This window comes from Bos mutus, chromosome 28 (genome assembly GCF_027580195.1).
Source record: "Bos mutus isolate GX-2022 chromosome 28, NWIPB_WYAK_1.1, whole genome shotgun sequence".
Taxonomy (NCBI): domain Eukaryota; kingdom Metazoa; phylum Chordata; class Mammalia; order Artiodactyla; family Bovidae; genus Bos; species Bos mutus.
This window is the reverse complement of record NC_091644.1, coordinates 5,746,845-5,765,468: the sequence shown is the minus strand read 5'-3', so window position 1 is coordinate 5,765,468 and position 18,624 is coordinate 5,746,845. Positions and strand designations below refer to the sequence as shown.

The 18,624-nt window shown below is 56.8% G+C and overlaps 1 protein-coding gene across 3 annotated transcripts in view; it reads right to left on the bottom strand.

Moving 5' to 3' along the window:
* The window catches only part of LDB3 (LIM domain binding 3), a 59,507-nt gene extending 42,186 nt beyond the window's left edge, over positions 1 to 17,321 (bottom strand). For 2 of the 3 annotated variants that reach the window (XM_070364766.1, XM_070364767.1), the window contains exons 1-5: positions 17,163 to 17,321; positions 16,951 to 17,066; positions 7,306 to 7,457; positions 6,757 to 6,832; positions 599 to 621 (exon numbers count right to left, since the gene is read on the bottom strand). In XM_070364766.1, the coding sequence (XP_070220867.1) occupies positions 599 to 621; positions 6,757 to 6,832; positions 7,306 to 7,457; positions 16,951 to 17,043 (344 nt within the window). In that variant the 5' untranslated portion in view covers positions 17,044 to 17,066; positions 17,163 to 17,321. The remainder of the gene's footprint in view (positions 1 to 598; positions 622 to 6,756; positions 6,833 to 7,305; positions 7,458 to 16,950; positions 17,067 to 17,162) is intronic. The other variant, XM_070364768.1, reaches the window with a different exon arrangement.
* Between the last annotated feature and the right edge of the window lie 1,303 nt (positions 17,322 to 18,624).

Genomic DNA, 18,624 nt, shown 5'->3' with positions numbered 1-18,624 from the left:
GCACCCATGGGGATTCTGAGCTTGGTTCCTCCACGAAGGGGCTCATCCGGGGTCCCCCTGGGGCTCTGCTCCTTCAGACTCTTCAGCCCGTGTGCTTCTTCCTCGGAGCAGGGCTTAGGTGCTCAGGGCCCCCAAGTCCAACGCGCTGGGCAGCCCACCAGCTTCTACCCATCAAGACTTTTCCCTTCAAAACGTTAAGTGCGCTCCGCAGACAAGGACAGGGCCAAGCGCAGCCCTTCTGAGGGATCCGGCCAGGCTGGACACGTCTTCAGGCTCACCGGGAACCAGCATCAGCACACACTCCACCCGGCAGCCCACCAGAGCCCACCTGCCTTCTTAAGCAGCTGCAGCAACGGATTGAGAGCACAATGGCCCCAGGCATCCGACGGGGCCCCAGCACCCCTCCCAACGCCTTCACTTCATCCTCGCGGCGTCACACACATGCAGCCTCGCTCAGGGACACGGATGCACCCTCACTCACGCATGCACGTACATGTGCCCATGCTGACACAGGCGCACGCTGTTCAGACCCCAGATACGCGGGCGCATGCTGGGATATGCAGGCAAGCGCACACACGTGCTTTCCTGTGATACTAACTTGGCTGGAGAGTTGGCTACCACCTGGGGAGGAGAGAAAGAGCAAAGAAGACAGGACTATCAGAGTGAGGCTCCTGCCAGAGGGTTTGAGCATAAGGACGTAGGGATGGTCCTCAAACTGGCCTTTGTGGAGGCGGAGTCAGCCCAGACAGGCACTAGGTGAAGAGAGCGCAGAGAGAGGAGTGGGCAAAGCTCAGAGTCTGGATCATAGCCTTTCAGTTTGGGTCAGAGATGCCAACTGCAGCGTGGGTCCACAGTGCCTGAAGCTTTGCCTAGGAGAAGGGTTTTTTGGGTCCATCTTCACGGGTGCTCATTTACCATGTTCATGAATCTCCCACATACAACCTGGCCCTAGACCCTGGAGAGGAAGCCAAAGATGGAGACAGGACCAGCTCTGGCTGCTACAGGAATGGCCAAGGTCCCAGGTGGCTCCTGGCCAGCCACACACAGCCTCTCTAGACTTGTCCTTGTTGAATGAGGGGCGGCTCTGGGAGTGCTGCTCCCTGAACAAGAGCTGCCGTGGTGCTGGGGTGTGTACAGTGGGGTTTCTCACAGCCCTGGGAACATGTTCTCTTTGCCAGAGGAGGGGCAGGCAGCTCTGGACACACCTCCTGGGGCACAGTAGTAAGGGATCTGTGCGGTTTCCAGTAACCACCCATAAAAGCCTGTGGATGGGCAATGATTCAGGATGGAGGAGTAGGGAAGCCTGGGAGAAGTGTGGGCCCTGGCATTTGGCAGGAAGGCCCCCAACCAAGACAGCCCAGCTTGGACACTACAAGTGGGACCCCTCCCTCACTCTTATCTAAGAGCCAGCCTCCTGGAGCATCGTCTCCTTGAAAGAGGCTTTGCCTGCCTTATGTTTCTTTAGATGCAAATTCCTTGCAGTGACAGACGCTGGTCAGAAATCTGAGGGGAGAAGAATGCAGAAAGTGGCGCCCCTGCCCCCACACTCTGCCACCACTCTGGACTCTGGCTGGGAGAGCCTGGGCTTCCATTGGCCTGGCCTGGCCTGGTCATCTCTTGGCCAGGATCCTGGGGATCCAGACCAAAGTCAGGGAGATCCCCCAGTCCCAGGCTCAACCCTGTCTCAGAGCTGATAAAATTCCCTCTGACCTCCCAGGCTCAAAATAGCTGCCAGTGGAGCTATATTAGGAAAGGGCCAGCACAGATCTCCCATTCCTTCTCCATTTTTGGCCAGTGCTGACAGCTGCAGGGCCAGCTTTTGCCCTGACTGGCCCAGTGTCCCCTGTAGAGGGCAGTGTTGGCCTCAGGGGAGGCTTCTGCCCTTCCCCGCCCATGTAGCCAGTTCCTTGTTTAGCCCCCTGCTTAACTTGCGCCTGAGAACCTGAAGGCTGGGATGCCTGCAGCAGACATAGCTCAGAGAGGAGCACCCAGGTCTTGGGGAGAATGAGCCAAAGCTATGAGGCCGGCCTGGGGAGGGGGCCCTTGCATCTACTGGCCTGAGGGACACTGCTCTTCAGTACCAGCCCCAGAGATGAGGAGGAGGAGGGGCTGCAGGCCACGCTGTGCTTGCACCCACTCTGTTCCTCTCCATTCCTCCTAAGGGGATACAAGGTGCCAAGGAATCACCTTGCAAGTTGCCCAGAGAGTAAGAGAAGGAACTTCCTTGTGGAGCCAGACAGGATAGAATTCAAATCCTGACCTTTCCTCTTCCTAGTGCTATGACTCTGAACAAGTTACTTACCTGTCTTAGCCTCCGTCTCCTTATTCATAAAACTGAGAGGGTGGTGCCCACCGCAGAATGAACAGAATCCTGAATGTAAAACCCTCAGCATGGGTTAAGAACAGAATGAAAGGACAGAGGGCTTAGCATTTGCCAACCCTGCCTCCCGTGAGCTGTCAGACACGGCAAAAAGTGGTGGCCTTGGCCCTCGGCTACCCCTGGTCAGAGGCCCCAACCTTCCTGCTGGGGCCGTAGCATCAGCTTTTGCTTTAAATGAGGCACGCACCACACTCCCTCTCTAGCCCATTTCTTCTTCAAAGAAACTCTTGTGCCCTGATGCTCTGAGTGTCAAGTAATAATTTGATAGTTGTCAGGTTCTGAGAAGCCAGTGCACCAATGGGAGGGCACCTCGGGAGTCATGAGAAGCAGGAATGGGGCACGCAGGTAGGTCCCTGTCTCCACGCAGGGAGAAGTCAGATCGACCGGCGTGCCAGTCCTGTCTGCCACTCAATAGCCAGTGACCTTGGGCAAATGACTTGCTCTCTCTGGGCTTCTACTTCCCAGTTATCACATGAGGGAGTGGTACCCACCTCTGAAGCTGCTGAGAGAATTGTGTTAGACAAAGCATATGGACTGTTAGTCAGCCCCCAACCTCCATGGATGGTTCAGTGAGCAGAGACCTTACCATCACTGCAGGTGGGCAGAGGAGGTTTAGATCCACCAGAGCCTGACCTCCCTGCTAGGGAGCTAGTCCCAAAGAGGGCCAGGAAGACCCACCAGCCTTCTCAAGGCAGGAGAAGGGCACCACTTCTACTCTGTCTTTCCCTCAGCCTCCTAGCAGAAGCCCCTTACTAGAAAAGGCCTGGGGTTCGAAGGCTTTGCCACCTTGGTCCAGGGAAGCCAGGATCCAAGTGCTCAGACTATTGATCACCCAGCTTCACTTGGAAGCCCAGAAAGAGCTTGGGGCTCTGGGGAAGCTGGAGATCCCCAGGGAAGGAGCAAGCAGGTGCAGTACAGGTACCGTGTACAGCAAGGTCACAGGAGGGTGTGGGCTTGGATCAGACTGACCCAGATCGCCATGCTGACTCATCAATGTGCCTGCTGCATGGCTCCAGGCAATGATGCCAGGTAGCATGTAGAGAGTGTGCCAGAACAGAGCCCAGTACTACACACGTGTGATCTCCTTCAGTCCTCCCCATAGTTTAGGTGTATGAACAGCCTCATGGAAGAGCCCTGAACCCCTGACCACTGGGCCGTATGCCTTGACTCCGCTTGCTCTGCCTCTAGTCCGGAGATGACACCAATTGCATGGGGCCGTGGGAGAAATTATAATGAGATAACAAACATGCCGGGCTTGGCAGCGAATGCATGCTCTGCTTGGCAGCTCCCTACCCTCAACCTCTCCACAGTGCCCACTCAGCTCTAGGTTTTTTTAATTCCTGTGCTCCAAGAGTCCCATCAGTTAGACCTCAGGGGCCAGGGGGTGGCATGCTGTTCTCCTGCATGGCTCCTTTCTCCTCAGAGTCCTGCTCCCTTGCTTCCCCACCCTAGTCAGAGTTGTTCCTGCCAACCACTCCCCTCACCCCACTGCCCAATCTCTCTGTACCCAGCTCAGGTACTCCCTCCTCCAGGCAGCCTTCCCAGACCACTACCAGACCTAGAGAACATGCCCTTCTAATCCTCAGGGCTCCCAGAAGGGTGGGATCAGTGCATTCCCTGGCAGCAGAGTACTTGGAGGTATTAGGACAGGCTTTGTCCTGCTGTGGTGGGTGGCCTGATGTCAAAGTTTGGGGAGTCTGAGGCTCTTGCATTCAGGCCCATCTCGGCCACTTAGTAGTTGGGCAGCTGGACCCTAACCTTCTCTGAGCCTCAGTTTACCTCTCTGCAAAATCTGACACACCACGCTGGCTTGTGTAAAGTAATGAGGACAAGTGTCAATAGGCTGACTGCGTTCAGGGCTTTTAGCCTGTGCTGCCTCATGGGCTTGGAGCTGGCCGCAATGAGACCAGTCCCCACTCTACCCTGATCAGGCCTCTACGAGCACTGAGGACCCAGGTGGCCCCTGACCACCAGCGGAGAGCTGTGCGCCCGTTACCTACCCTCCTAGGAGTCCAGCACCTGAGGCCTTCCCTCGGCGGCTCATCTGATACATCTGAGCCATCTCCCTCAGGGTCTCTGCTGAGTACAGGCCAATGGGGTTGTTATACTGCCTTGGCTGGCTCGAGCCCAGCGGGGCTTTCGGGCTGAGCGAGTCCAGGGCCCCCTCCAGGCTGATCTTGGCCCCGGGGCCGCCCCGGGGAGGGCCGGGGTCAGAGGCCTCCGTGTGTGAGGAGAAGACGGAGGTCTGAGAGAAGGAGGAGCTAAAGATCTGCCCGAGCTCCGGGGTGCCTGGGGTGCCCGGGCCGGCCCTCGCCTCGGGGTGGGGGCTGGCTGCTGCCAGGCTGCTGTTCGTGTCCAGAGCAGGGTCCTGGCAGGGCAGCGCCATGCAGGGGAGAGAGAAAAGAGCAGTTAGAGGCCACACCCGCCCCAGCGCTTCCACGTGGACCTGAAACAGAGGGGTTAGTGCCAGCGCCCCGCAGCCCACCGCCCTGCAACCTGCAGCCCCCTGCGCCGAGTTCGGGGTGGGGAGACGGCCTGAACACCTGGAGAAGAAGAGTTTTCTAAAAAAAAAAGCAGGGTGAGGCATATGGCTCCTGGCCCTGATGCTATCATCAAACTAGACTAAATGCAAAGCCCCACACAGAAAGCTAGGCCAAGCCAGCCTGCCTGTGGGACTTTAAGTAAGGGGGGTGTGGCCTCAGGGAACTGGGGGGAGACCCCTCTATCCTACATCTGTTCCCCTTCCCCTGTAGGAGGACACTGGTGAGCACAGCCCTGCCTCCTGCTCTGTGACCCCACGCTGCACGTGGCCAGTGGGACGAGCCTCCTGGGCTGGTGAATAGGCAGGGCGGACGTGCAGAGGGGAAGCTGCGGGAGGAGCGGGGCTGACATCTGCTTCCCTAGGTCTGCCTCTGCAGCTTCTCCTGAGAAGCACTCTGCCCACTTCCTCAATCTGTCGTCCAGCCCAGACCCCCGTTATCCTCTTCTTGCCTCTTCTCCCCACCCTGCCCATCAGCCACTCTGCCCTTGTGGACTGACAGGGTCAGTTTGAGGTCATTCAGGGCGGTGGGTGGAGAGTGGTGGGAGCGTGTGGTCCTGTAGGCTTGGTGGGCTGGCCTCCTGTGTTCTCAGCCCCTCAGGACTGAGCTGCTTGGAGGGAGCCAGGGAGGGGCCTGGGGCGAGCGGGTGAGGTGTGCCTGCTGCTGTGCCTGCCTCTGGGCCTCACCAGCACTTCTGAGTGCAGTACGTGCATGAGTGCCAAGTAGCTTCAGTCGTGTCCGACTCTGTGACCCCATGGAATGTATCCCACCAGGCTCCTCTGTCCGTGGAATTGTCCAGGCAAGAATACTGGAGTGGGTTGCCAACTCCTTCTCCAGGGGATCTTCCCAACCCAGGGATCACACCCACATCTCTTGTCTCCTGCAGGAGACAAGGCAGGCAGGCTCTTCAGCTCTAGCACCGCCTGGGAAGCCCTTGCGTGCAGTGCATGCTTAGTCCTCGGTCATGTCCAGCTCTCTGCAACCCTGAGGACCGTAGCCTGCCAGGCACCCCTGGGTGCAGCACAAAAGGAGCTCACAGTGAAAATGGTTCAGTTGTCTCTGACTCTTTGCGACTCCATGGACTTTACAGTCCATAGACTTCTCCAGGCCAGAATACTAGAGTGGGTAACCCTTCCTTTCTCTGGGGGATCTTTCCAACCCAGGGATCAGACCCAGATCTCCCGCATGGCAGGCGGATTCTTTACCCGCTGAGCCATAAGGAAAGCCCAAGAATACTGGAATGGGTAACCTATCCCTTCTGGGGATCTTCCTGATCCAGGAATCAAACTGGGGTCTCCTGCATTGCAGGCAGATTCTTTGCCACCTGAGCTACGAAGGAAGCCAAGGGGCAGGCAATTGGGAGGAGAAAGGAAAACTGGAGGGAGAGTGCCTGTGACAGAGGAGAAACCCTGAGGGCCAGTAGACCCCCCAGGGCTGAGAGCTTTTCCCGCAGTGACTGACTCAAACTGGGGCCTCGGCTTTCATGCCAGAGTCAGCCTCCTGCTAGTGCCCTCAGGATCGTGAGGGTCAGAGCCTTCTGGACACATGTCCCTTCCCTGAAAACACTGTGGACTAAGTAGATTTCCCATCAGCCCAACCGTGAGGCCCAGGTGTTGGCTAAGCACCCAGGTGGAGACCCCTACATTATCACGAAATGAGCATTTCGTCGGAGCTCGAACACATCTCTCTGGGAGCCTGCCCCAGCTCTGCCCCTGGCATCGCTGATTCTACCACCCTGCCTGAGTGGGGCCAGCAGAAGTTCAGGTAGGCAGACCAGGGCTGCACTCTAGGAACCATGGCTGAAAGTGGAGCCTGCCACCCACAGTCAGCACCTACCTTCTGGTGCGGGATCACTGGCAGAGGGGACTGGATCGGGGGCGCTGCCGTGGAGATGGGAATGGGACGCTTCGACCTGGAAAAGCCAGAAATAGGAGCAGGTGAAGACAGTTGTTCTCGGGGCCCAGACACCCACCTGGGCAGGGTTGGCGAGGGGAGAACATCTGAAACCCAGGGAGACGCGGCGTCCCCTGGGCCTGACCAGCAGGGAGAAGTCACGTCTCTTGGGTACTTAGCAGCCATGGGTCTCTGCTAGGTCCCAGGGAGGCTGCCTGTGCACAGAGAAAGCAGGGAAGACCCTGGCCTCCAGACCCAGCTGCCCGCACTCTGGCAGCGCCGTGCCCTATCCTCTCTGAGCTCCTCTGTAAAGTGAGGCACAGACGTGTGCTTGATGCCTTGGGCCTGTCCTCACTCTGGCCCAGGGGCTGTCCTCACTTCGCAGCGCAGTCTGGTAGCACAGGGTTTGGCCCGTGCTGGACAGCTCCTCTCCCCGGGATGCCGGTGCCCACACCCAGCCTCCGCCCCCGCCTCTGGAAAGCGCCCACCTACTTCTGCAGTGTGAGACTCAGGTTGTAGCTGGCAGACTTGATCTTGTTCTGGGCCTCCAGGTGGGTCATGGTATCTGTGTTGACGCCGTCAATGGCCACCACAAGGTCACCCTGGCTGAGCTGGGACTGGGCGGCCTTGCTGCCTGGTGTGATCTGAGAGGATAGCAAATGGAGGGTAAGCAAAGAAGGGTGACCTGAGGATGGGACAGTCCTCAAAGAAGAATCACCAGGGAATCATCCGGTAGAGGCTGGCCATTTTGTCTTTCATTCAATGTAGCCACCAAGCCTGCTTCCTCTTCTTGCTGCAAACCTGACATATTTCTTGGTGCTTTGTATCCGAGTGTGGTCACGAGACTAGCTCTGGCTAGCGGAATGTAGTTTAAAGCAATGCACATCACTTCAGGGCCTGCCCCTAGCAATCATCTTGCCATTCTCAATTCTCCCTGCTTGTCCGCTGACTAGATATAAAGGACCCAGAGGAGATCAGTCGAGCCACTAACTGAAAAGGACCTGGATCCTGGAGTCACTGCTTGGAGGAAAGATGACTAAGGAGCACTGAACTGGATGTTGCATGAATGAGAAATAAACTTTTGCAAGAGACCTGGGGGTTGTTTGTTACACCAATTAGCCTACGATAGCAACTGCACCCTGAAGACCCAGGGCATACTTCCTGGCTCCAGAAGAACTCAGATGCTGCCAGGCCAGCAGGCCAAATGCAGCCTCACAATAGCACCCTAGTGCAAGAGCCTAGTGCTGCACCATGACAGGTGTACAGAGAGGGCTGGCAGAATGTCAACCTGCCTGGGGGAGCAAGATCAGCTGGGACAAGGAACTCAGTGCTCTGTGGTTGGCTTCATATTCCCAGAGGCACAAATGTGGAGGCCAGTTCCCAAATCTTGCACTCTAGTGACATCACAGAATATTAGAGTCCGGGGGCCCCACCCCAGTGTGATCATGCAGAATGCCATGGGTACACCATCCCATGAGCATCACATGTAGTGTCAGGAAGGTTGCACTCCCAGGGACATTACTTGTGATGCTGAGATGGCTGAGACGCTACTCCCAGTGATATCACACACCATGCCAAGTTCTGCACATCCAGCCCCCCAGTAATACCACCCTGAATGTCACGGTGGCCTCCTCTACAGTAACATCACATGAAATGTGAAATTCTGGAGGGCCTGGTGACGTCACCTAAAATAGCTTTGTGGCCAGCCCCTAGTGACATTATAGACAGTGTCATGAAGCTTCACTTCTAAAAGTGTCTCATGGGATGTCATGGAGATGCTGACTCCACCCCCTGCTGACATCACATAGCATGACTTTGTCACCTGACCCCCATGACATCTTCAGGAAGCCCCCTGTGACATCACATGGGATGCCAGGCAGGCCTTGCCTCCAGTGACATCATAGGAAAGAGGAGACCCTGGGAGTCACCCCCCCACAATGAGCTGTGCCTGGAGGGTGTCCCTTGGCTCTTCTTCCCCGACATGCCCACCAGCCAGGCCTCCTGGCTTCTCTGGGCACATTCCAGTCACCTTTCTGGCTATACTCCAAGGACAAGGCTGGCTTCTAACATTGGCAGAAGCCATTATCTGGCCAGGGCTTGGGGACCAGCCTAGAAGGAGCCCTAAGAGGACCTGGGGACTGTCCCTGGATACCAGGCCTCATGGAACCCTGGCCAGATTCTGGACTTCAGACATGGATGGAAACCTCCTGCTAAGCCCCTGTGAGGGGCCCTGCAGTCACCAGCCCTCAGCCCATTCCTAGATGGGCTCTAGGGTAGGCCAGGAACCATGTGTGCTAACACAGGGATTATAGCAATTCTAGGCGAGTTCTTGCTAATTGTCATTGTCTTGCCATTTCAGACACAAGAGCTGTGGTAACTTCTTAAACACTGGCCACCTTGTGCCCAGAGCAACCTCCCCACCACTCCCAGAATCTGCTGAGATGAGGCAAGGACAATACAAAAGCAAATGTCTTAACTGTCAGGAAGCCACGCTGTCCAGTTTGCCAAGCCCCACCTGCTCTCCAGGCTCCCACAGGGGTGTCTTGAACCACGTGGACCATCTCAAAATACATGTTGCCTTTAGTCCCAAATCAATGGCCATGCAGAGCCTGCACTAGTGACAGGAGTTCGTTGTTTCCTTTGATTTAAATGGTTGAACAAAGGGTAAAAAAAAGATAACAAAGAAAAGCAAAACACTTTCTAGACTGAGAGGGGACTCCTAAAGGCAAGCTGAGTTGCCCAGCCAGGCCTGTCCTGCAAGAAAGTTACCTTCCCCTATACCTTCTAGCTTCACGTTCAGACCTCTGCTCTTCCTGGCATTGTATTATAGACACCTTTGAACACAGAGGGGCTTCCCTGGTGGCTCAGACGGTAAAGCATCTGCCTGCAATGTGGGAGACCTGGGTTCGATCCCTGGGTCAGGAAGATCCCCTGAAGAAGGAAATGGCAACCCACTCCAGTACTCTTGCCTGGAAAATCTGATGGATGGAGGAGCCTGGTAGGCTACTGGTGTCTCAGAGTCGGACACGACTGAGCAACTTCACTTTCTTCACTTTGAACACTGAAAGGTGGAACTAATTCTACGGTGAAAACTCAAATGCCCGCCGCTGCGGTTCTACTGTAGCATTTCACTCAACCTGCTGGTCATGTGTCCATCCCTCTCACCATCCATCAATCCATGTCATATTTGAAGCACTTCAGAGACAGTAGCAGATGCCAGCATGCTCCTATTCAGGGTAAACTGCAATGCCTCTGCTGTCTTAGTAGACTGCCCACAGAGCTCCCCCACAGCAGGACACCCCTGTGCTGGGGCTTCCCAACCCAAGGTTCCCCCAGATGCTTCTAGGAATCTACAGAGAAGGGGCCATCATCCTGCAACAGGGAGCTCCCAGGCAGGGTAGGCACATTCCCCAGAGGAGAGGGCCTCATGCCTACAGAAGTGATGCCTGCCAGGCAGGACCAGATCTGTGTCCAGGAGATCATGGTTAAGTGTGAACAAGGACACCAGAATGACATCCAAGAGATGCTGGTGCCAGATCAGCTGGAACAAACCACAGCCATCTGGAATGCCCTCCCTTCCAAGATGCCTTGAGGACATCTTTCTCCCTCAAGCCTGGGGTGCTAACACAATATCTTCCCAAAGGGCTCCCACCTCCCCCTTGCCTGGCACGGCCTGGCTCCCCCTCATCCTCGGGTAATGGACTTAAGTGATTCCCAGGGAAGAGCCCAGCCTCCCCGGACCTGGTCAAGAGCCAAACTCCCTGAGGAGAGCCGCCTAGCTGGCTCCAGCCTGCCCCTGGCGCCTCTCTCTCTGCACCTGTGTCTGCTCATCAGGGCTCAGTTGGCCTGACCTTTGGCTGCCCTGAGCAGGGTTCAAGACCCCCTCGGGCTGGTGGGTGGAGGATGCTATAATCCTCTTTTAGGAAGGTGTTCTGCTAGTTCTGCCCAGGTCTCCTTAGAGAAGAAGGCAGTATGGAGACAGGGACCCTGAGGAGGTTGTCCCTCAGCTCTGCCCAGGGAAGCGTCCTGCCCAGCAGAAGGTCAGGGCCACCCTTGAACCATCACACAGAACCTAAGGCGTGTGGAGAGTACAGTCCAGGCGCGAGGTACCCGTGTATCTCTTGTCTGACTCCCTAGCCCCTTCCCTCTACTGTCCTTGTCCCAGAAAAGACCCAAAGCTGCTAAATCCTTGAAGGATACATATTTTTTCTTTAAAGTTTTTATAGCCCCTTTGGAGAATTTGAAAAGCTCTTTGTAATGGTTATTTCACCCTCATTTTACTTTTCAACTTCTCCAGTCACCAGCCAGCTCTCAGTGGGGAGCCTAGCCACAGGCAGAGCTCCAGGACTAGGGTTCTCTCTCAGAAGCTTCTAGGATAGGCTTTAGGTGTTTAGAGGCCAAGATTGCCACCTAGCCCACAGGAGTGTTTCCTCCTTGCTGGGCCATAGTTTAGGGCATCCCAGAGTGGGCACAGGGACAGCTGGTGCCAGGGAGCAACTGTGGTGCCCGTGACCTTCAGGTGCCTGAGAGAAGCAGCAGAGCAAAGAGCATGGACTTTGGTCTGAGCCAGACCTGAGGTTGCAGCGCCCATCTCCGTGCCCTTTGTGTAAAGACAGCAACGATCCTGTTCTCCCGGAATTCTGGTGAGGATTTCATCCTTAAATGGGATATTATACAAGGACAGCGCAGAGCTGAGAAAGTTTCAGGGAAGCTCCTAAAGGAGGAGATGCGAGTGCCGCCCCCAGCCCCTTGCCCTGGAGTGTGCAGGAGTTGGGAGGCTGGGAGGCTGCAGCCTCCGACTCCACAGGAAACAAGATCAGGAGCTGGCAGAAGGTGGTGTGTGAGGGCCGGCCTGAGCATCAGCTGGAGGAGAGAGAAGTCCTCTCCAGGGCCCCGGGCAAGCAAGATGCCGGCTGAGGCTCTGACCTACCCCTGCGCCTGGCTCCTATTTCCCCAGCTTCCTGGTATCAGAGGGAGCCCCTGGCTCCACAGAGGTTCCTGGCCATCACTCCCAGTGTTAAAAGCCAGATAGGCCATGCCTTCTTTTCCATCTAGACCTACCAGTGTAGATGTGGCAAGGAACGGGGGGCCAGGGCAGGCAGGGGATGCTGTGGACTGTGCAACTTCCAGCATCCCCTCCTGACACCGCCACTAAGGCTGACGCCCCAGGGGATTTCCATGGAGCCCTAAGTGCATTTTACATTGTGTGATTAAATTACTGTCATGCCGTGCTCTGCTCCCTCTCCATCTGGCTTCCCCTGGGGCCTTGCTCCCTCCCTCACTCTCTCACTTCTGTCTTCTCTTGGTCCTGGTCTCCAACTCCACCCTGGCTGATAAAAAAAAGAGCACCAGAGTCTCATCTATGCTCAAAAAGCCTCTCCTTACACAGAGGATTTTTAGAGAAGTGAACATACTCTCTGTGATACTATAATGCTGGATACATGTCAGAATACATCGGTCGAAAACCATAAGATGTACACACCAAGCGTGAACTCTAATGTAAACTATTTGTTCTCTGTAAAAATGACATGTCAGTGTAGCCTCATTGGTTATAATATATGTACACTCTGGTGGGGGATGTTGGTAATGAGAGAGGCTGTACATGTATGTGGGGGGTGCCAGGCATGGGATAGGGAAAATCCCCGTATCTTCCTCTCAATGTTGCTATGAACTTAGAGCTGCTCTAAAAAACTGAAGACTTAAAAAAACAGCGTCTCCCTGTTCATGCCTTAGCTGCCTCAGTCAGTCCCTGCCATGTGTCCCTCCGTTTCTTCACTGCCAGGCTTCTCCAAAGAGTGACCAGCAGGCCTCTGCAATCTCCCATCCCCCTCACATCAGCCATCTGACTTTGGCCCCCGCCACTCCACGCATACCAGTGACCTCCCTGTGCCAAAGCCAGGGGTCACTGGGCCCTTTTCTAGCTGGCCACACACTTTACTGGCCTTCTGAGTCTCTCCTCTTATCCCACAGCTCTATGTCAAGAATGTTACACAGTGAGTCCCCAAGAGTCCTGGGACATGATGAAGACCGCTTCATGCCACTTAGGATGGTTCCTGGGAAGAGGTGGATCCGGGCTTCAAAGGCACAGAGACGCTGTATTTGGGAACAGGAGGGCCCTGGGTGGGGCCCTTGGCAATCATGGCTAGCCCCTAGATGAGATGAAGGTTCAGGGAACTGGGGAGACGTCTCCCAGGCAGGAGGGCTGCCCCAGCAAACCTAGCGGACCTCACCGAGGAAGCTGTACTCTTCACACTCGCTCCTCTCCCACACCTTCAGCCCAAGGAGCCCTGGGGGCTGCCAGTGAAGTTGCCCTTGTCCTGTGTCCTAGCCCAGGACCTCAGAAGGCCCGCTCCCCAGTACCTAGCCAGCCTCATACCCACTTTCTTCGGGGCCCTCCTGGGGTCAGGAACAGCTCTGAGCCCCAGGGAGAGGAAGCATGCTGGGAGAGGGTCTGGCCTGGCAACCTCTAAGCATGCATTTCCTTGCAGTGGGCCTCTGTCCGTTTACTGTCCCCAGTCCTGTTCGTTCCTTTGGGAAGACCCTGCCAGCCCCGCAGCAGCCCTCCCGAGGCTCGCCTGACCTTCAGCGCAGCTATAAACAGAACGGCTGTCAGCACCACTAGGTGCTGCCCAAGAAACAGCACCACGACCTTAAAATTCCAGGGATCGTCAGCGTGGCTGCCCCAGAATAGCCTCAGCCTGTCCTCCTTCCCGTCCCCGGGGACCCTCTGTTCACCCCACCATAGCCAAGAGACTCTGGCAAATACTGGAGCTCAGCAAGGGGCAGCGGCCACTGGGCTGGCGCCCCAGGTGAGCCTGCTGGGTGGGTGGGCGAGGCTGTAAGGAGTGGCGGCTTTGGAGCAGAGAGACAGGACCCCCCTGGGCCCAGGCTCAGCTTCCCTCACAAGCAGCCCTGAGGAAAAACAGGTGTATTTTCCTAAGTGTATATTAGAAAGCACTGGCACATGCGTGCGTTCCCTGATGCATTATCCCCATTTCACAGATGAGAAACCTGAGGCTGAGCAGGTGAACTCACTTTCTAAGGTGACCCAGCTGTGAGGAGCGGAGCCAAACAAAATTTTAACGTCTCTGCCACACAGTCAAGGACCGCAACACGCACCAAGAGGCAAGTCCCAGAGCGCGGCCCTAGCCGTGGCCTAGCCGCTCAGGTACTGGGGCTGGGTCCTCGGAATGTCTCCCTCTCTGCTCCCACCCCTCCCCCACTTCCTGGAGCACTGGCTGGGCTTGGGGGAGGGTGGGGGTGAGAGGGCAGCTCATGTTGCAGGCCCAGCCGCACCTGTCCAGGGATAAATAAAGGCATTTCCCCTCCACCCTCTGAGCCTCTCTCCTGAACCCATTTCTCTGTGGGTCCTCAGGCTGAGACTTTCACTGAACGGAGGACTTGAGGGGCTGTTATTGCTCCAAGGTTAATTCTGTGGGGCTGGTGGGCAAAATGGGGTACATACGGGAGTTACTACTCAGGCTGCAGGTGGCCAGCCTTCTTACAGGAGGAGATGCTGCAGACAGAGACGGCCCCACTCAGGGCTTTATTGCTAGTCCTTAGCCAGAGGATGAGGTTGCAGCCATGGGAGTTAGGAGTTACCAAGGATACAGGAGCGGGTGAGCAAGTTTGAACCTGTTAGTCTGGCTCTGAAGTGAGATGCCCATCCTAGCCCTGTCCGGGGGCCCACAGGCCTCAGGGTTATGGTGCGGGTGCCCCTGCTGAGAATGAGCTGGCCCGGCCTTTGCCTATACCCCGCACCGCCATCCACCACTGATGCCTTGTTTTTGGCAAAGACTCAGGCCAGGACATCTGTTGCCCCTCTATGGGAAGAGGATTCTTCCAGAGAGCTCTGGCCTTGTTCCCTTAGGGAAGAAGTTTCTGCTGCAGAAGGACCTTAAGTGCCCCAGCGAGAAAACGGCCCTGTTGGGAAGGTAGGGCTTTGTATTCCAAGGCCTGCACTGAGACCGGGACGCCCAAGCCCAGGGTATCAGCGGCTCACCAGAGGGTTTATCAAAAGGCTCCAAGCCCTGGGGAGGCCCCAACACCCAGCCCTGCATGTTTCATGATTTGGGGCATGCCCCTGAAGGGAGGTGAGAGGCCCACCCCCCGATGGCCTGCCTGAGCTGCGGGTTCTATTTTTAAAAGTACCCCCTAATCACTGGCCCTAGTACATCCCAATGTACTAGGATGTACCTAGTACATCCCCTGCCTACAGTGAGGACATTCTTCCTGCTGTCTAGCTTAAGGCCTCTGTGCTGCAATATAAGCCCTGGGCTGGCTGGGGCCAGGTGGTGCATAGACCCCGGGTGAAGTCACTGCTATCCTGGGTGCCACTGAGCTGGGAGGGCTAATATCCGCTCGCACGGATGGGGTCGGGACCAGCGCTAGGAGGCCCTGGGCGTGGTAGCACTGAGAGAGAGCTGGGCTGTCAGGCGTGGGAAGCTGGCAGACCCATGAGAGGGGATGGTCCTGCCTTGGACAGGGAGGAGACTTGCAATCAGGGGGTGGGGAGCTGTGCAGGCTTCTGGGGGAGAAGGGGGCGTGTCCACCGGGGCTCAAATGCCCACATGTCACCATATCGTCAGGCAGAGTGTGTGCGTCTCTGGGTGTTCTTTAGTATATGGGGCCGTGGCATCTCCTGGGCAGGGGGCCTGGAGACTCAGGTGAGAATAAGCCAGACCTCCAGCAGAAGGATGGAGACAGTGCCTTTTCCTCGCACTAGAGCCAGGCCAGCACCCAGAGAAGTATGGCCTCTTTTGCTCTTGTGAGTCTCCCATAGCACCCCTGAGTGGGGATTTTCCATGGCAGGGCCCCTCCAAGTGTCCACATTAGGTTCCACAGCCAGGATTGTGCCTGCCGTGGGGACATTGGCTCCCTGCCCCTCTGCCAAGCACCTTTCAGGCCTCTCCTGGCTACCCGCTTCAGTGCCTCCCTGCTAACCTCCCCACCCCACCCCCAGGCCCAAGGCAAGTTTCCTCTGCCCTGGAGAAGTCTCCCTGTCTCCAAGTGGGCAGTGACCCAGACACCCCTGCCCATCCATCACCCTCCAGTGACAGGCTGGGGCCTCAGCCTGCCCCCTTGTGCCCACACCAGCACTGCTGGGGCTCGGCCTTGGCCATACCCCACCAGGCAGGGGTTATCTTTGCCCGGCACATTTCACAGTTCACTGTGAGCGTAGCTCTGCTTCAGCCCGGCTCTGTTGGACTTCCTTTTACTTGACAAGTATTGTCTGAGCACCTAGGTACTGGTCTGGGTACTAGGGACACAGCAATGGTTAAAACAAAGTTCTGTCTTACAGACAGCTTTGTCTCAAGCAGATCTAGCTTCTTGCTTCTCTGGACTTCAGTGTCTCCAGCTGGGCAATAAGATTTCTCAGACAATCTCCAAAGATCTCCGACTTCCCCATCAGGCAGTGCTGTCCCCTGGTCACAGGCACTGCAGGACACACAGTCCGTTTCCCCAGATGAGCATGGGGACCCAGACGTGAGACAAGCAGGCAGAGCAGCTGTAAGTGAATGGCCAGGTGCTTCAGCAGGTGAGGAAGGCCCAGCTCCATGAAGCCAACCCGTGGGAGTTACCCCAGCAGGCCCAGGGAGGCAGGGGAAGAGGGCTGTTATCTCGGGTCTGGGATGGAGTGGGTGTGGGAGCCCAGTTATCAGCCCAGCCCAGTTCTGACTGCAGGACAGCCAAGGTCAGCAGTCTGTCAACTGTCCTGTCCTGTCCACGCTAGGAACGCTCTCTCCCCAAAGCAGCGGCCTACTTCCAGGCAGATGCTCCAGGCTTGGGTGTACCCCAGCACACCTGGAGAAGGGCTTCGGAAGGCCCTGTACTTTCTGTTTACCTGCCTGCTTGCAAACTTAGCATTTCCTGCTCTACTGAAAACATCAGCCACTTGCCATGTTTCATTCTCTTAATAGGCTAGCAAACCCAGGTGGCTAACAGCTGTGGCAGACACCAGAGGCCTGGGGCAGGCAGGATCAGATTAGGTCCAGTCCCAGCCCCCAGACCGGGAAAGTCTGCTCTGCTTTCCAAGAGCCTCTGGGAGGACAGACAGATGGACGGATAGACGCACACACCCTCCTTCTAGCATGCCCCGCCCCCACGGGCGGTAGGCTGCGGGCCATGCACACTCACCCGGGAGATGGTGAGCGGCATGTTGAAGTCCTTGCCGCCCTGCAGGCGGAAGCCCCAGGGCCCAGGCCCCGTCAGGGTCACGCTGTAAGACATGCTGGTGCTGACGCCGGCGGCCTCTGCGGACAAAGGGAGGAGAGTGGAGTGAGAGGACCCTCGTGCCCCCTGCCTCCCCAGTCCAGACCTCAGCCCCAGCCCCCGACCCCCGGCCTTGCCTGCTCTGTGCCTTGCTGCCCAGCCGGGCTGTGTGGAGCTCCTGAGAGGCTCCTAAGAATAGCTGGGAACGAATGCCATCGACACTGATATCTGCCCTCCGCTGCGCCCATAAATGGACTGTAACCCTATACTGTGCCCGCCCGCCCTCAGCCTCCCAGCGGGTCCACCGTGACTCACGCAGCTAATATAGCCCCTGGGGAGGGTTGTCCAGCTCCCAGTACCCCCCAGGGGGCAGGAGAGGGGCCTGGGCGGGTTAGTGATAATGCTCTGCCTCCCTGCTCTCCTCTCCTTGCTCCCTCTGCCCTCTGGAGAGCCCGGTCTGCCCAGCCACACTCTCTGCCTGCTGTACCCACTCTCTTGCCCAGAAGACCATGGCTAAGTTCCCTTGGCCCAGGGCTTTGTGACTTGGGTGTTTGTAGCCCTGTGATCCCTGGAGAAGACCCTGAAGTTGTCCGCTTATCCTCTTATCCCCAAGAGAACTGACAACTTCAGGGCCCAGAACTGTCCAACCCCATCAAAACAGTAGTAGTCATAGCAGCAGCTCTGGGCACAGCCAAGCTCAGCTCTGGGCCCTCCACACCATTGTCCCCTCAGATCCTGCGAGGCGCAGGAACCAAGGCTCAGAGAGAGGTTAACTAACTTCCCCAAGGTCACACAGGTAGACCCAGGCCATACTGGAGCCTGAGCTCATTCCTATGGGGATTTGTGCCAGATAACAGGTTCTGCCCAGTACTGGCAGTACCTCTTGATGCTCAAGCCTGGAACTGGGGAGGCCCTGCCTTTTGAAAGGTACCCTTCGCACGGGGTCTGGACGCAGGTCTGGGACAGGCCCCACACCCTCCAGGCCCTCTGGGGGCCCAACAGTTATTCTTGGCTCTCCTGTCTCATTTGTGCCCTGGAAAACTTGACAGCAGCATGGAAAGCTCCAGCTGCCAGTGTCGCACGCCAGGCCCCTGTGCCCTTTGAGCCGGAATGGCAGGGGCCAGGGAGGAGGGGAGGAGAGGCCATTTGCTCAGCTGCTGGGACAAGGGGCCAGAGGGGCAGCAAGGGGAAAATGTGTGTGATGTGGCCAGCCCGTAACCCAGAGACAGTGTGCTCTAGGTGGGGCCCTAGGCCCCTCGGGACTCCTGCCAGTGTGGTCTTCGAGCCAAGATACCTCTAGAAGCCCTTCCTCAGAAGAGACCTCAGGCTCGACATAGTCTGGAGGTAGATCAAGGCCCCCACTAGTTCCCTGCTCTGGAAACCAAAGCTCAGGGAAGGCAACTGGGCTGGCTGTTCTCTGCCCTCCTGGAGAGCCCTAGCCTGAGCTGGGCCCTGAGGACTCAGAGGAGGGCTGGGTGCAGGTAATTTCCCAGATGCCCGCACCCAGCCTCACACTCTGGGCCTAGCACATACGACATGAATGGCAAGAAGGAGTCCCCACTGCACAGGGGCATTTGGTAACTTGCCCAAGGTCACAGA